The 18659-nt window shown below is 39.1% G+C and overlaps 1 protein-coding gene across 1 annotated transcript in view; it reads left to right on the forward strand.

Moving 5' to 3' along the window:
* The first annotated feature begins 12990 nt into the window (after window positions 1–12990).
* The window catches only part of TOP2B (DNA topoisomerase II beta), a 60584-nt gene continuing 54915 nt past the window's right edge, over window positions 12991–18659 (forward strand). Inside the window, exon 1 of the mRNA XM_065753472.1 lies at window positions 12991–13419. Coding sequence (XP_065609544.1) covers window positions 13339–13419 — 81 coding nt within the window. The 5' untranslated portion in view covers window positions 12991–13338. The remainder of the gene's footprint in view (window positions 13420–18659) is intronic.

The raw sequence follows: 18659 nt of genomic DNA on the forward strand, positions 1-18659 counted from the left end.
TTGGGGGTATTGTGTAAACAGTGAACATTTTTAGTCTCTTCATGCATGAGCTATTCTAAAGGTGAGTATTTCTTCTTTTAATATTTATTTCACTGCAACTGAAATATTATTAAAACTTTAATTTTTGAAACCAGAAGTAATCCCTCTGGTATTTTGCTTTATTTCATTTATAGTTGCTTAATAATTTACAGCAACCTGTAATATGTGGTGGAGAGATCTGCTGTGTGTAATCTGTGCTGTGATGTACTATACAAGTTTGGATATTAAGCTGGCAATGCTACGATACTAATTGAGTTGTGGGTGATGTTGATCAGGGCATATGTAGCTTTTAAGCAAATATGTTTTACTGTACTGTTGTCTCTCTGCGGCTGATCATACAGATGTTTATTTCTTCATATCCTGTTTAAACTCTGAATGCTCTGTGCGGAATAGCAACTACTTGTTGGCAATGCCAGAAATTTTAGGAGTAGTTTCCTATACCTGAGGAACCTGCTGAGAGGGTGGAAGGAGAATTTTTACAATGGGAAGGAAACCCCTTACAGACATTGTAGGGAAAAAGTGCAGGTATACAAGAATCAAGCAAACAGTCTTGATATAAATTATGCATCTACACTGAGATGTAGGTAATGAAAATTATCAGATCCTGTGTGATCTTGCCTTTATTCATCAGTTTTCCACAGTTTTTTTCACATTGTAAGGATTATGTCTTATGTCTAAACTACATTGTGTGCAACATCAGGAAATGTAGAACACTAAAAATAAAGTATGTTTGTCTCCATAGCACAGTGGAATGAAAACAGATGGTAGGCAGCACATATGGCTGCCAGAAGCTGGGAACACCCATTTGCAGAGTTATTAAGCTTAAAACAAAGCAAGCCAAAACAAAGGAACACCAAGGGGGCCAAAGACTGTGCCCAGCAGATACCAGGATCTCTGTCCTCTTATCTATGTCTGCACTCTCTTTACCTTAGTTGCTTAAGCTAAAAATAGAAGTATGCTACCAGTTAAATTGGCGTGCCTTCTTAGTATTTGTCAAAATCTAGCATTTATTAAATACAGACATTTATTTTAAATCTCCTGTTCCCAATGTGGGTTCAAACCTCTGGTTTGCTCCTATTATAAGCAATTTAACTTAAAAAGAAGAAAAAGTCTTAACTATTTAGTTAGAGCTGCTTCTTTGAAGTTAGTAGTTTCAAGAAGCAAGGAGCTACTGGAGCAGTTTTGAGACCTCCCATTCTACATTAATGGCACTTAAGAATGGTGAGGTAACAAGCCAAGGTCAAGCAGCCTCATGTGTCTGTAATTTGTGTATAGGTGTTGTGAAATATGTAAGAGTATAAATGTGACTCCCTGTCTGAATAAGAGGACCGTTTTTCAGTTTGTTTAGATTTATGTAGATTTCTGCACATTGCTTTTTTTTTTTTAAGATTTGTAGTTAAGCTATTAGCTTTGTTTATGGTTAGCCTACTTCAGATTCTGCAGAGCTGTCTTTTTTCTACAAGTTTCTGTCCAATTTAAAGTACAACTTAATTTGCTTTTAATATATAGAGGATTGTGACTGTGTGATAAACATACTATGACAAAAATTAAGTTCGTTTCTTCACTTTTATATTCTAAAAGGAAACAAAAGGGATGAAGATGCTCAAAGTCAGCAAAAAAACAAACAAACCAGTAGTCATTAAAATTGATGATACCCATAAACTAACAAAAATAGCAGGACTTAATAACATCTAATGAGGAAAAATAATTCAATGGACTACTCATAAGCTAGTAACACTTTCAACTGAGACATTTTCCTATTTGCTCATTTATATTTATGTTACTGAGAAAAGTGCCCAGAACAGGGGACAGCTTTTCTGAGAAGTACTAAAAGATTTAAGGTATATCCATTTTTTAATGTTTTTTCTTTTTATTATTCTAAGCCCTAGAAATCATTTTTAAATTAACAACAGGCTTCTTCTGCTTGATGCAAATTAGTTCCTTTCTTTGTTCTGGAAAATATATATATGTATGTATATATTTTTTTTGGGGGGGGGTGGGGGGGGGGGGGAGTATTTAGTGACCTATTGTAATAAACACCTTTAAGAGAACACTATTTTTAATGAGTGTGAGAGATTTCAGTGTGTCTGAGTGCTGGCATAGGCTGCAAGGACTGGGTCTAATCACTGGACAGCCAATGACCCTCTGAATATCTTATAAAAGGAGGGAAGACAGTATTGCCATATATTAAGTGTTATATTTCAAATCATGTTCTGTTCATTTGTTCTTTTTACTGCACAATCCTGTGTGCTATTTCATGTCTAGAATTCTGGGAGTCTCCTATGTCCTTGAAGTCCCAGGGGAACATACTTTCTCCCCCAGACAATTAGCTAACAGCTTCATTGTCACAATCAGTAGGAAATACTGGACTTATTTTACATACACACTTCAGATAGCAATATACAGACTCCCTTGTGCAACAGTTACAAGGAAAGCAGCAGATGTAAAAAAAAAAATGAAGTCATCCAAGAAGAACATTTACACAAACCCTTAGTAAGGTAGGGGAAACAGTTGATAACAGGCTCTTACAGCTGATGGAAAGAGCAGCAAAGTACAGAATAGGAAGAGGCCACAGCCTCTTCCCTCTGCATTACCCTTGTGTGTCCATGCTTGCACTGTAACAGCTCTTGCTTTTATCCAAGGCATCTGTGAAATACATGATATATTCAAAACCAAGTTCAACACAGACAAAAAGATGTAAAATTTTACTGGCCAAAAGGAAAGTGTTTCTTTATGGACTGTATTAAGAATTCTGAAGAAATTCTGTTTTCTTGTAGTAAGAAGCATGTCAGAAAACTGTTTCTGATTTGGGTGGCTTTTTTTGTTCTGTTGTTAAAAGTAGGAGCCCCTGCTGAAGTATACTTATGGTTTCCGTTAGCAAAAATGGTTTCAAAGAAAATAGGCAAAAAAAAAATAATATTGGAATTCCACAACTCTGCAGTGGATATAGCACTACAAACAGAAGTTTGTATTTCTGAAGCTGCAATTTAAGTTTCATACCTGAGGACAGGAAAAAACGTAAGATCAAGTTAATGCTGAGAAATGAATGCCTAATTTGCATTGTTTGATGTTTGCCTAACAAACAAAGCTAATTGTTTCAGTTTTTATTAATCAAATTGTGCTAGAAAAAAAAATAAGATGGAGCCTTATTAATAAATTAAATTTTTGCTCAGTTGTCGGAACTAAGCATGAGTTTCCTTTTATAAGAAGTTGTCTCAGCCCTTGATGATAGGGTTACTGATACATTATTTCTTTAACTCAAAGTCCATATTTGTGGAGGCTTCTTTTTTTTTTTTTGGGGGGGGGGGGGGAGGTGGAGGGAAGGAATTTGTTTTTTTTGTTTTACTACAAATGTGCTTTTTTTTTTTCTCTCTGAAAACCCAGAGTTTGCATTCAGTTGAAAGGACACTGTAATTTTATTTGATTCTACACCAACTAGCTGTATTCTGCAACTTTATAGTTTTGTTACAGAATTTTAGTCACCAGTAATTCATATATGTACATCATTTTATTGCTGAAAATGGATTGACAGAATGATACAAAGAAATGGGCATTCATTCAGTCTTAATATATCTGTGTGCATTTCTGGCCCACACAGTCAAAATTCATGATAGGAAACAGATGCTAAAGAGAAACAAGCACTTGCCAGATTACATATGCTTTTTAAAACTTGGTATTTTATTGCATTTACTTCACGTACTGTACTCATTACCAATCTTGTGAGGAAATTCAGCCCTTTGTAAATATTCAGTGGAAAAGTTAAAGTCTATCTGCTAACAGAGCATGGAGGGAACGTGTACTAGTGAAATAGTGATACAGAGATTGGGTATGTGGAAAGAAAAGAATCTAATTTGTTTTTAAAGAGCAGAGGAATTACTGGTTGATGATGAATTCAGTGGAAATCAGCTAGAATCTGTTGTACCCCAAGAGTTGAACATCAATTCTGTAACTAGAAAACATTTCATTTAAAAGGTTGTATGGAAGAGGCACTCCAGTAATATGGTAATTATATGGTAATACGGTGTTACTTTGTCAGTCAAGCAGCAGTCACCACTAACAGTGCTGATCAATGGATTTTGTACTGAATGATATGAGAATGGGAAAAACATCTCTGTAACAGGAATCACTACATTGTATTAAGATGAGTTTACAGTGTAGCAAAATCTGAGGCATTGGCCATTTTTTGGACAATTGTGGATTTAGGAAAATACTTCTGTTAGCCTTTCTACAACTTCAGGTGTTCCTTGATCAATGTGTGATATCAGTTACTTCCTGTGTCATGCCTTCCTGTTTTCTTCGCTATTAAAAATCCTTCTAAATCAGTGGGTTTCATCCTTGGAAGCAGCTTCTGCAACAGAGACCAAGGCAACTTTAAGTAAGTTGCTAGGTAAGGTACAGGATGTTTAGATGCCAGCATAGTGTTCTGTCTTTCTCTTGTTTGTCCCGCGTATCCCAGGCTGATACCCCAGCCCCATAAAGCCTCCATGCATTCTTCAGCTGACTGTAGCAGCTGTGTATTCTCTGCAGGGCAATCAGAGAAAGTAAGTCATGAGAATAACAGTAACATAGTCTGTTGAGTGGATTTCCTTCCATGTCTCCCTCTGAATTTGCTGGAGACTGTCCAGCTTTTTGTGCCCAGCACCTCCATACCCACAGAATATTCCCAAATGAATGACTGAATCCTCAGCTGTATTATCCCAATACCACCTTCTGTAACTGCTCCTCACTCTCTTACCTTCTCCCATGTTCCTAGTGTTTCTGTTACCAGCAGGTTGACTGGTCATCAACTACTATAGCCTCCTGCAGACCTGCTAACATAGGCTTTTCCTCATGACATTCTGAGCCTCATTAACATCAGAAATCTGAGAGGTAAGGGGAAATGGTGTAAGGGGTCCACAAGGGAAAGAGATGCAGCTGACCTTCTAAGAGAAGGACTTGAAGACCAGCAAGGTAAGAACCTAATGTTTTAGCATGTTTACATACTGAATTCAGAATGGCAGGGAGATTCCCAGAAGAATTAAAACAGCAGATTTTATGAGGAAAATTCTTTGCATATCATAGAATAATTACAGGAAGGACAGCTGTAGAAATTGAAAAATCTAAAAATACAAATGAAGGATTAAATGTTTTTTATGTGCTATGCTACTGATTTTGTTGTAAGGATATTAATGTTTAACTTCCAGTTTAACTCCATAGGATGATAGAAGCACACAAGGAATGGGGAGCATATTTTTTGCTCTCATTTGAAGGATTAGCTACTGCTTTTTATGATCTGCAAAGACTTGCAGGAGAGAAAATGCAAAGCACAGCATCCAATATATTAGCATGTTAATTTAGAAGGAATGTAAAAAGTAGTTTCACTTCCTTGCATCTTCATGTTACTCTCCTACAGAACCTGTTAAGCAAGGCCTGGCCCTGGCTTAGTTAGCAACCCTTGGGGGGGAACCTACTTCACCAATCATGTGGCAGTTCCTCATGAACAACGTGGGACTAGCATAAATCAAGGGCAGGATGACAGACACTGCGATCATCCTGCTTGTGAAATGCATCATTTAATAAGCAATCATAAAATAGCAGGGAAGACTGAAACATTAAACAGAAGTTGGAGAAGAGGCTTGGGAGTGCTGTGTTTTGCATGTGTGGTCAGTGGGAGTGTGTTTATCCTAATGGGAGGCTTGGGAGCGCTGCGTGCTGTGCCACACTGTACAGCCATTTGGCTTTGCGGCTGAAAGCAGCTGTGCTGGTTTGGTGAAGCAACTGAGAGCTAAAGTATGTGCCTTGCATGCTGCTTGATTGTTTTAGCTTGTGCTGCGTTCTCATGGGGTGGTTAACATGCCTGCCTCTATTGCTTGTAACTGTACTCCTGTCTTTATGGCGCTCAGAGCACTGACGCTGTAACTGCTATGCTGCGCTTCACCAATACAGTTAAAATATATAAATATCATTATTTAAGGGATTGGTGGTTCTGACTAGAAGGATAAAAAAATCTTTTATGCTCTATTTTGAGTGTTTAACATGACAAAGAACGATACTCCAAATAATCTCTTGAACTTAGCTGTCCCTTGGCTTCAAGTGATTTCACTGTCCTTTTCAGTTCTTATCTTAGTACACTCCATCATTACTGCTTACATCCCAGAGAAGTCAGGTCAGAACATTTCTGAGAGGAGTGATTGGAAGTAATAAGTAAGTAAGAAAACAAACAAAAAGCAACAAACCTGAGGAATTCACATGTGTATCTTTGGAATTAACAAATGCTTCTTCAGTAAACTAAGGGTAAGATGTTAGGAGTTTCTTTGCTTCCCTATTCTGATTCACAAGAAAGAAACTCAGCAGAAAAAATGCTATATTCAGTCGAGTATACGGTATGGCTCTACAGGTACAGGTACGCAGAGAACCTGTAAGAATATCTGTCTTCATGTAAAGGGCTAACTTTTTTAGGACTTGCTACAAGATAACAGGATTCTGATACTCAGAGTCAAATAAGGTTTCCAAAAATGTTAGAAAAGACATTGATGCATATATTGCATTTGCTAACTTTGAAAGAGATGTTAAAGGAAGAAAAATACTGAATGAACAGAAGTTGATACTGTGTTGGGAACTTATAGATAGTACATCTTTTCATGAAAAAAGATATACTAAAAAAACCTTTTCATGAAAATCTGGCGAATTCATAGCATTTACTGCCTTGAAATAAAACTACGTGAGCAGCAGCAGCTAATTGTATAAGAAACCCCACTGCTTCCAGATAAATTTAAAGAACAATTTCCACTCTTCAAAGGTTTTCTGACATAAAAGACTCCAGCAGAAGAATTTATGTGGAATAACGAAGTCCAGTAAAAACCAACTCAGAAAGGTGAGTCTTAGAAATAGAATTCTAAAGCAGAGTAGTCACAATTTTGGCATGAGTTTACTATGAGACACAGTACAAGGGAAAAATATTATTTTAGTTATGTAAGAACACAGTATATCACAAAATAAATCTTTAAGTTAGTTTTAAAATCATGTGGAGCGTGATTATTGTCAAACAATAGCAATGCTGGCTTTTTCCACACTTAGTCCTACACTTACTGTCAAAACTTACAGTACTTTTTAAAGGATCTTTCCTCAAAGTTTGCAAGAAATGTAGGAATGTTCTGAAAGAACTGCATCGGTGGAAAAAATGTTTTTCTTCCAAGTTAAACACACAGTAGACTTCAAAAGGAAATGTATAAAATGAGGGCTACTGCTTCCCATTATTAAGTTAATCAAAATAGGTATAATAAAGTTATTTATATCATGTAGATTAGTAATGTTCTATTAGAACATTAAATGAATTCAATCAGTATTTAAGCACATATATTCAAAGTCACATATTTTCCTCCCTCTCATAGGTGACACCCAGGAATACTGTATTTAGGAAGTGCTACAATCAGGATTCAGCTTTTATAGACTCTCAGAAGAGAAGAGATGCTCTTGTAACCATATTGGGCTCAGGATGACCTAGACTGAGATGCCCAAATTCTAACACGTGCTGTAGCAAAGCTCTCTGTGTAGATAATTCCTGAGAAGCCAAGCACATTATGCTGTCTGATACTAAAAGCTGCTGAGACAGTAACTTCTGCTACTGCTACCTACAATGGCTGCAGCAAGTAGTGAGCAAGATGGATTTGGGAACGACCGATCTGGATGTGTTACTTCAGCTGCAGACTGAGGTAATGTGTTCTTACTTTAGTTGAAGAAGAACAACAGAATGAGCGTGAAGAATATTCAGAAGTTAATGAAAGCAACGTAGATTAGGTGGGGGAAAAAAGATAAGCCCTGTTATTGGGTGAAAAGGGAACAAGAGACCGTGGTCCAAACATAAAAACATATTTGGTATTTTTATTTCTTTTTTTCCTAGCAAATGTAAGAATTAAATGCTGAGGAGAAAAAGCACCATAGAAACAAATTACTAAGAACAGTTGCATGATATCTTGAAGAAAAACATTTAAGACAGAAATACTAGAATCTTAAAGGATCTAAGGAATAAGAAAATCTTTTAAACGCATTTCTGATTATCTTTTTATACTATGAATTTCTAGTGGAAACTGAAAAGTGGAGCAGTTAGTATTAACCATTTTGTAACACAGTTGTTAAAGTCTTGTTGAATGACACAACTTATATTGAAATAAATAGGAACTGCTGGTGCTGAGCTCTATTACAAATTAGGCAGCTTGAGAGACTGTTGCATAACTATCTGAGAAAAGTAACTTACAAGTTTGTAAGTTCAGGTGTTGCTGAAGTTTAAGCAGGTGGCTTAGTCTCCAGTACTTTTTAGCTTTTTATTTTTTTTTAATTATTCAAGTATGTATCAAATTTCTGTAATCACATTCTCGGAGACTTATAAAGAATTTATTCTCAAAACCCTTAGAACTGTCAACTAACACAAGTGATCTGAAACAATACCTCTGAGCAAGTGGAATTTTCAGTAAGAAGGTTGAAAATAAACTACTTCAGTCAGCTGGAAAAGAATATTCATAAATACAGTATTCTTGTAGAAAACTTCTTCTGTTAGATCTATGGCTTTGTAGTTATCCGAAGTATACAATTAGCAAATCCCTTGCACTGTAGTCTTTTTTCATTGGATGTTCATGGGATATTCACTCAACAGATTTTATTGATCTTTCCCTCAGATCTTGACTTATCTAAATATTCAGAAACTTGTGTCCACCTCCTTTTTTGTTGTCGTTTTTCTTTCTTTGTTTGGCCTTGGTATGACCTACATGAGTGCAGCAGCCACATCCTTATGACATGCTCTATCTCTGTGGCTCTTAAGTAGAGGCTGTGCCATTTGTCTCTCTCTGGTCTGCCCTGATAACTTCTTCTTCTTGCAACCACCCAACTCCATTTTGAAGAAGGAAATGCACATCTTGACATAGATGTCAATTCTGGTCAAAAACTGGTGATAAAGTAAAGCATATAATTGTTATACCCTCATAATTGTTAATCGTGTAGCAAACTGGAGATGATATATTAGAGGGAACAGAATTTTAGCTCAGGAGAGCAAAGTTCTATCTCTTTAGATGTTTCCCAGAACAGAGAGCTTTTCTGTTGGCTGAAACAGTCATCACTTCTCTCTCCACAAATTCAGTATGCCAACACATGCCTTCTATTGTAACAACTCTGCCACCCTTGTAATGCTCTTGTCACCCTAAGAGTAAGCCATCTTGACTCTATCAGGAAGATGAGAAGCCTTGATATCCACTCTGGATACACCATGCATTTCTGCTGGCTGGAAGGCCGGTACAACACTTTTCATGGGAACTTTGGAGGGGCAAGGATAGTCTTATTGGGCATATTTTCTTGCCCAGAGAGTATTGAGTGACCTGCTAAGAACAAAACTTGGCCCTAGCCAAGTGATGTAACTTTGAAACTAATGCATTTCTAGTCACAGATAAATCTTAAATGTTAAGAAGTTACATGAGCTTGCTATCCTGCAGCCGGGAAGATGATACAGCCCAGAAGAAAGTTGGGTGGATCACTGCAGTCATCCCAGCTGTGTGGTCCCCTGGGGTGTCTAATTTAAAATCGAAGCATTCCTGCAACCTCACGTGGGCCTTCTGCTAGGTCCAGAAATACAAGACCTCATCAGCTCACAGCCTTCCCCTCCAGAAAGTTTTCCACACCTTGACAAAGGCGCAGTAGTTGAAAGGTAAGTTATAGGGAAGTAACTGGAGGGTAAATAAATGTTTGAACAGTCCAAACTCCATGGAAATTTGCCCCAAAGTGGCACATTCATCTTGGAGGATGAAGATGAAAACAAAAGCCTCGGCTAAGTTTATATTGTTAGATGATCAAGCAATAAATAGACTTCATTCTTAACTGTCCTAGAACTGTGGTCTGAAATTCAGTCACAGTCAAGTATGAGTATGTTGATTACTGTCAAAGGGTACCAGCACAGTCCTACTCAGTGCTGATCAGTTATTCCGCAAGTGTAAATGAATAACAATGACATTCTAAAATGCAGTAGAATATAGAAATTATTGCCAATGTTAGTGTTTGATATTACAGTATGTACTGTTTGTTTATACCTTATTACAACTATGTACAACACATGTATAGTTTCATGGGTTTTGACTTAGTGACATAAATTTTTAGAACATTTTTTTTTTTTCTGTTTACTATGCAGAAAACAGCTGTGAACACTTATTTAGGTAAGTTATTGTATGCGAGTATGTGTTCTCAAAGTGGATAAGTGTACATAGAACTTGCCTATTTGTGAAACTATGCCCTTGAAGTCTTGTGCCAGAAAAGCTGCAGAGAAACAGAAGTTTTTATTAAACAGCAAGTATATTTGAATAGAAGCAGCAAATGATTTGTAATAGAAATATTTATAGATCATACATATGGCTGTCTTAGAGCTAAAATAATTACTGCAGTTTAGACTTGAGTGAAAAGAGTGGAAACGGGGGAAGGGAGAAATCTGTGCATTAAGTCATTATACACAAAGTTTCAATAAATATGTTTGCTAAAAACAAATACTGAAGCCAGTAGTAGAAGTGGTTTAAGTTGACAGCTGTTACAAAAATCTGTGGGATATCTATATTCACGTTACAGTCTCCACAGGGAAGATGAGCAAGTCTCCAATGAATAGAAAGAGGAAATATCTGTTTATCATTTTAAGGGGATTATTAATTTAAAATGGCACTCAGTAGGTGTGAGATATTTCACAAAAAGTGATAGGATGTGAGTGGGGTAGGTAGCATCCAGCAAAGAAATCCCACTGCTGCTGGAATGTTATGGTGCTTAAATTCAACTCGGGCTTCCATTTAAGTTCTGTGTTTTAGCAAAAGTCACTTGGAACACGATGAAACACCTAGTCTTACTTCACTTACTTCTATGGAGGCAGCTCCTTGTAGTCTCTTAGGACTCTGTGACAATGCTCCTACACAACTAGGAATGCCACCACAAAACATATACACATATTCTGGATAAATCCACTATAAACAAGCCAAAAACATACTGACGTATGTCTATAGTCTCGCAGGTATCATAGTTTATGATGAGAATTAAATGAAAAGCAACTTGGACAAAATAATTTCAAAGATGACTGCAGATAATGCTTGGAGGAACTTCAGCCATTCTTCCTTCGTTTATGCCAGCATGGCACATAGACTGAACGTGTCTGACCATGCACTTCTGTAAAACCAAGTGCCAAGAAGAAAGAAACTCAGTCGTTCTGTAGTGCATATATTACTGACTCTTCAAGACAGATCGCTATCTACTTCTTGGCTCAAGATAAATGAATGCAAAAGAAAAAACAAACAAACAAACAAAAAAAAACACTTGCCAGGCTAAGAACAGCCTATTTAATAAACAGCTGAAGCTAATGAGAACATAGTACACAAAGGCTTGTGACTTCTATTTCTGCTGTGTGTTAGTGGTTCTGTACCAGTGCAAAAAGCTTGGAACCAGATGCACTTAAGCTGTTTTCTCTGGTTCCCCCTGATATTCACATGTAGCTGCCCTAGTTCATTATACCTGACCTACATATAAATTTGGGACTTGAATAATTCTTATCAGCGAGCCCAGGACTCTGAAGAACTGTGCAGAGCCCTGCAACTGCCAGTTTCTTCTTCTGCAAAAAAACATTTGTTCTTATCTTGCCAAAAGTAGAGGAAGCCACAGCCTACAACTCTGAGATTCGTGCAGCTGCAGTAAAACTGGGCTGGAGTAGATCACTCTGTGTCCCTTCTAGGCAGATGCTATTATTTTCTGTAACCTTGAGCAGCATTTAAATATTGGTTTAACACTTTCCTGAGACACTGAGGAAAATTATGCCAAATAAACAATATTTACTAGAAGTTCCCATCCTTCCTTTGAGGTGCATTGGAACATTACAGCTGCCTCCTCAAAGGGAGCTGCGTGGTTTCCAGTCCTTTTACTACTTTGGAAAAACACTTTGTAAAAGAAAAACCTTCATATTTTTACTATCTTATTTAAATTTTTCTTTTCAGATACCAATTTTTCTACTAACTCGGATACGGTGTCATTATGATCCCCTCTTTTTGCAGTTTTGCTTTGGAAATAGTTGCAGAAGTGGAAGCGCCTGGGCTGAGTAGGTCTTTCTTCAACAGAACAAAAATTACTAATTGAGTAAATGTACGTTGTTAAACTTTTTTTTAAACTTGTCAAATCAGATGTCAGGGGAGAATTTTCACTGAGTGAGGTTATGTGATCCTTAGGGTAAGGCAGCGTAGCACTGACCAGGAGGCTTAGAGAGTGCTGAGCAAAAGAAACCGTAAGAACGGGATAGTAAAAGTCAGGGGAGGGGAACACCTCAGAGTGCAGCCCAGAAGAGGGCAGTGGTTTAAAACCTGCATGGATGAGCAGGACTCGGAGCCTCGATGGGGCCGGGAGCAACGTCCTCGCGGACTCCTTCCCTTCTCAGCGCCTGGCCGAAGAGAAGCTTGTTCTTCACGGCAGCACCTACCTTAGAAGCAGGGAAAGCTGGCACAGTTGTTAGCCGACAGCCCTCACCGCTCTACCTGAGGACGCTCATCCCAGGCTGAGGCACAGGCGACCATCCCCTCCCTCGCCCCACGGCGGGCTCTACACCGCCCCTCCCCCGCGGCGCGCGGCAGCGCCCCCTGTCCGCGGCCCGCCTTCCTCCCCGTTGCCACCCGCAGTGACGTCTCACGCGGCCGCAGCTGCTCCCATTCTCCTTTCCCATTGGCCGGCGGCCTCGCGGCAGCCCCGCCTCCCACCCGTGATTGGCAGACGGGCGCGCGGACGCGGCCCAGGCCGGCGGCGTCGGGAGGCGGTGGCGGCGGTGCGGGCCGGGGGCCGCGCACTCATTGTCTGAGTGGGGGGCCCTGCGCCGGCGGCGCGAGGGGAGGAGGAGCCGGGGAAGCGGCCCCGGTAGCGGGACGGGGAGGAAAGAGGAAGAGAAGGAGGGCTGGGCGTGCGCGGTGTGAAGGCGGGGGAGGGGAGCGGGGCGATTTTGCGCTCGGTCCGCGCTCCAGGGCCTTTGTGGCTGAGGGGCCTCGCCTCGGGCGAGGCGAGTGGCCATCCCTTTAAAGTAACGGAACCGCAGGCCCGGCCGGGATCGCCCACTGCCCGTCGGCCTCCAGTGGGAGCGCGGCCGGTGGAGAGGCGCTTTGTGTGGGCCCCGCTCCGCCTCGCTCCGCGCTCCTTCGTTGTTTTGCTTCGCCTGGGCCGCGCTCCTGGCATGAACTAGGAGCGGGCCGCGGCGAAGCGCGAAGGGCGCGCGGGGTCGGGGCCGGAGCTCTCGGCTGCCTCCGTGCGCCATCGCCTCGGCTGAGGAGAAACGGGCGGAAAATGGCAAAGTCCGGAGGAGGAGGAGGAGGCGGCGGTGGCGGTGGCGGCGGTGGTGGTGGCAGCGGGGGACTGACCTGGGTGGTAAGTTGTGAGGTTGGCGCTTCCGTGCCGTTGTTTTTGTGCGGTGAAAGCGGGGCTGGATTTGAAACGGGGGAGAAACTGACGGTTGAAAGGGAACCGCTCGGTGCGGGGTCCGGGCCGGGGCAGCGGGGACAGGAGGAGCAGCAGTTGGAGTTTAACTTTGTTGTCTTCCAGACGTTTTAACCGTAATAGGGCTAAGAAGGTGTTTTGTTTCTTCGTTTTGTTTTGTTTTTTACCCTTCTCTGACAGCTTTTCACGCATTGAACAGGATAAGATTTGTGAGGGTGCGGATGGTTTGGCAGTCCTAGTCTCAGTTTCCGGCTCGAGAAGTTTTAAAGTCTTTGGAGAGTATCGCTCCTGATGTGCGGTGCAGAGGAGCTCTGTCGTGGTCCGTAGTAATCGAGGATGCTCTCCGGTTTTGGGGAGACCTCAGGAAGGAGGAGCAAGGGTGACCTGCACGGATCTTGTTCATGTGGTCACTAACTTCCCTGCTCAATGTGGAGTTCAAACTAGTATACCTTATTTAATGTTTAAAAAGATGGTCCGTCTTGATAGATGGTGTGGTGCCTGCATCTTTAATCAGACCCATATACTTTACCGAGTTAGGAGCTTTAAACTCTCTTGTTTAAGAGGATAATAACAAACTAGTTTTTCTACTGTGTTTTCCTGTGTTTTTGAATTGTTGGAGAAGAATATGAATATCATTACTGAGATGAAAAAAAATCCCATATATTCTGTTGGTGGACTACTTCTGTGGCTCTAATTATTGCATTTAATGTTAATCCTTTATCATTATAAAAGCTGGCAGTATGAAAAGGCATATAAAAATGTACAAGTTTCTGGGTGTGTCACTTGAAATTAAACAGTTTAGATATGGGAACAGCCTGTGTAAAGAGACTGAAGTTATTCTACTTTCCATTCTGCAATACTATATGATGTTTATCAACTGCTGTCTTGGATGGCTCTTCAGAATTAAGATTTTTGTGGTATAGGTTGGACCAAGTAATTGGAAGTTTCACAGCTCATAGAAAACTGCAGAATGAAGTGTGAAAATCACTGAGTAGGCTTTTTAAAATTATTTTTATTTTTTTACAAAACGTGTTCATAAATGTAATGGATGATGAAATTATGGTGAGTCAACTGTTTCCTACGACTGGAAGTGATCATTTGATCATTTTTAATTCTCTAAAAAGCAGTAAAGATATAAGTACTTTTGTTATATCAGAGTAACGGCAGAGAAATAGATTTCAGTTAAAACCCAGTGCTGAGTGTTGGGAAACCAGTAGGACTTTCTCTTATGTGCATTTTAAGTGCTGAAGATAGGGCCCCTGAGTCAGTTCCTAAAGCCAGACCTGCTTGCTGTCTTCTGCAGATCGCTGGAACACAGATGAGCGATGTTGTGGCACTTGAGTTGAATGGGGCAGTGATTAGCAATTGGCTTAGTGTGCAGGGAAAAAATGAGGCAGGTGCCAGTTCATGAATAGATATGATACGCTGGCATTGAGAGTGAGGTGTACAGAGTTAGGGACAGTTTGGGACGGTTTCAAACTTCTGATTTTAATATGCTTGCCCTATGTCTTTTACACTTATTACTGTGGTAAAACCATTGGGATGCTTATTTTTTGAGTAATATATTTCTGTTGCTAGTGATTTCTTTTTAAGACCGTGTGAGTTAAACAATTGTAATATATTTCTGTTGCTAGTGATTTCTTTTTAAGACCGTGTGAGTTAAACAATTGAACTGTAACAGAAATAAAACTAGTTCTAAAATGGGGGAACATGTTTAAAAAATGATGTGATGTTTATGTTTCAGAGTAGGAAGTCTCATGTAGGTAGTCTGGGTCTCACATGTTCAAAGAATTGTCTGTATGATTTCAGCTTTAGTTGGGTTTAAACAGCATTCGTGTTCTTAGTTTCTACTCCTTAGGTAAGAATTACACGTGTTGATGAAAAAGGGTATTCTTTAAGTTACAGAATTTACCTTGGAGTGAATTTCATACCAGGAATGTCCTGCAAGTGCCAGGTGCTATCTACTTTTGCTTCTAGAAGCAAGATGGATTACATGATTATGGAAACAAACGGCAAGTCATCCGGTTTATAGCTACCTAGAAGCTAACCTTAGCTTAGTAGCAGTGCTTTGAGGAATGTAACTCGTCGTGGTAGGCTGGTAAGTAGGTACTATGGTGGGGACACGAGGCAGTGTGTCCATTCAGATGTGTTTATTAGGGAAACAGTGTATCATAAGAATAGCCTCAGACTTACCAATTGTACTAGCTAGTTTTTGAGGAGGGTTTTTTTTTTCTGTCTTCCTGCTGACTTGAGTCAACTTGCAACTCTTCACTGTTGCAACTGTAATAGTTGGCAAAAGGTGCAGTTTCCTCCAGCAGATTTGTAGTAATTATTTTTTGTGGATGGTTTCCAAAGGTGACTCAGAAATGTGTTGTGAGTTAGTTACAAATGCATGGATTTGTAAGTAGAGGAATTTCTGTTGATAATACATAATGGTATTTTTTAATGCTAGAAAGGCTTGCTTTAATAACAATGGCTTAATTAATGTTTATGAATATGTAAAAGGGTGAGTGTTAGGAGGATGGAACTAGGTTCTTCTCAGTGACATCCAGTGATAAGCAAAAGGGCAACGGGTGCAAGCTGGAACATAGGATGTTCCACATAAATATGAGAAAAAACTTCTTCACAGTAAGGAGAGCAGAACACTGGAACAGGATGCCCAGAGATGTTGTGGAGTCTCCTTCTCTGGAGGCATTCAAAACCCACCTGGACACGTTCCCGCACTGGCAGGGGATTGGACTAGATGATCTTTCAAAGTCCCATCCAATCACTGACATTCTGTGATTCTGTGATCTTCAACCTTTCCGTTGTTTAGAAACTGATGAAAATGAGCTGTCATAATGGTGCAATAACAGTACTTTTTAAAATATGTCCTGTATAGTGAAAGTGAAATCACACACCTATGAGGTATGTGTTTGCTCTCATACAGTGGTAATGCACACAGAGCTACTGAAGTGGTTTCAAACAAGCAAAATAGTTATTTGTGGGAATGTTTTCAAAGCTCTCTCCTTGACCCCAAAAGCTTCATGAACTGTATGAAGGAAAAGCAAACACTTGAAAATAGTTGAAGGCTTCAACTACTTCCATTTTGCATTCCTTCATGAAGGTGATAGTTTTCATTTTCAGGAAACACTGGCTTAAAGTGAATATGTACTGAGCTTTAATGTCAATTTTATTTTTCCAAAAAAAGTTTATATCGTAGATCTGTGTGCTCCTTAAATAGTGTGGAATGGAAATGATATATACACCTGTTTGGAATAAACTGGTTCATACTTGGTTTGAATAAATACCTTAGCTGTATATTGCAAAGTAAAAAGATAGCAGATTTTTAAATAATCTAAGTTCGACTATTTGCACTTCTCAACAGTTTGAGAGTTACGTTGAAAATAACTTTTGGTCTACTGCAATGTTTCTATAACCAAAGAGAATATGTATGCAATAGGATAGAGCAGTAGATTCCAACAGACAAGAAAACAATGCCAATCTTCTGTTGAAGGGACCTTATCTTTCTTTAATCACTTAATTTGAAAACAAATAGTCACTTTTTGAATAACAGACCATAAAAGTATTCCAAGGTGGACAGTTTAGATTTGCAAAAAACATAGTTTTCATTTTCCAGAAGTAGATTTCTACCTCATGCGTAACAACATGTGCCCACATTTGAAGCAATCTTCAGATACACATTTATTTTTCAGTTGGAATGTTACGCACAAAAATACATACCTGTGAACACGGTTAACTGTTTGAAGAATCCTCTGATGAAAATTGTGTATTGGAGACTTTGCAGTATCCTCTCAATACATGTAGTGAAACTGAAGTATTTTGGAAGAATGTGTTTTAGTGCTCATGTCCCAAATTTAAATAAAGTGAATTTTAGGTCAAGGTATGTAAAATGATTTTGTGGAACTTCTGAAAATAAATACTAAAATTTAAAATATAATTTAACATTTAGTAACTGATGAAAGTGTTCTTAGAAACATAAAAGAGAGTAATTGCTCTGAAGTAAAGTGACAGACTTGATCTTTATGTTATCATTTTATTCAGAAGATGTTTTCTTGCCATTCACTTTAGGTAGTTAAATATATAAAGGGCTGATGTGAAAAATGAAAGATTTCACCATGATTCCCTCACACATGAGGATCAAATCTGCTGGTTTTAAAGCTTAATTATGATCATAAATACTTTCATTCCTGTGGAATGAGTCCTTTTAAAGTTACCTTCTGAAGCGCATGTTATTAAACTTTTTCTGTGCTATCAATTTGTCTGGTTTCATTTAATAAAGCTATTTTAAAATACTGCTTGCATCTTAATGCAATTCCAATTTACATACAAATATACTTCACCAGTGAAAGCAAATTAAAGCCCTACTTTTGATTTTTTTTATTTTGTTAAAGTGATAAATCTGAGTATTTGTTAGAGTACACATCTAGGTAATTGATTTTCTTTTTAAGCAAGCAAGAAGAAGAGTGTTAGCACAGCTAGTTTAAGGGCTGCCTGGGTTAGAAGGTGTTTGAAAGGTTTATGGAGAAAAAAAAAGTTTCAAAAGAGAAATCAGTTGTTTAATCTACTATATATGCTTTTTTTCCCCTGGTTTGTGAGATACTGTGAATGAGAAACTAAGCTGTCCTTAAGAGATACTGATTTTTGGCACTTTTTTTAAGAATGAGTGGGCATGGCTACACTGTCGCTTCATATTCTTCATCTAAGACATTGAACAGTTGGGAGAAGAACAGATGCACGAAAAACTGAATAAATGTCTGCCTTAGTGAGATGCCAAAAACCCACGACAACTTTCTCTGTGAAGGAATCTTTGGAGAGACGGCAACAAACAGCATTTTTTGTCATGACAGAATCACAGGAGATGTAAGATAAGATAATACAGGAGAAGCTTAGAGGAAATAAGTCAAAAGAATCAAGCTCCTGCAAAACTGTTACTTGTTATGTAATGTTTCTGTTGGAGTAGTTGTAGTTCAGAGTTGGCTGCTAAACAGAGGATCTTCACCTATGAGAAACTGGTAGTCTGAGCTTCACTGGAGATACTGGAAAACAGCTGTAGAGTCTAGAATACTTTCAAAGCGCTCAAAACTGCTGAATTGTAGCAGCAATTCCATTACTTCAGAATAAGCTGATGGGCTAAAGCCTCCAAATTTGATGTTTGTTGGGCTTACTCA

This window comes from Cyrtonyx montezumae, unplaced genomic scaffold (assembly GCF_038088225.1).
Source record: "Cyrtonyx montezumae isolate F1298 unplaced genomic scaffold, pur_monq_1.0 scaffold_8, whole genome shotgun sequence".
NCBI lineage: Eukaryota > Metazoa > Chordata > Aves > Galliformes > Odontophoridae > Cyrtonyx > Cyrtonyx montezumae.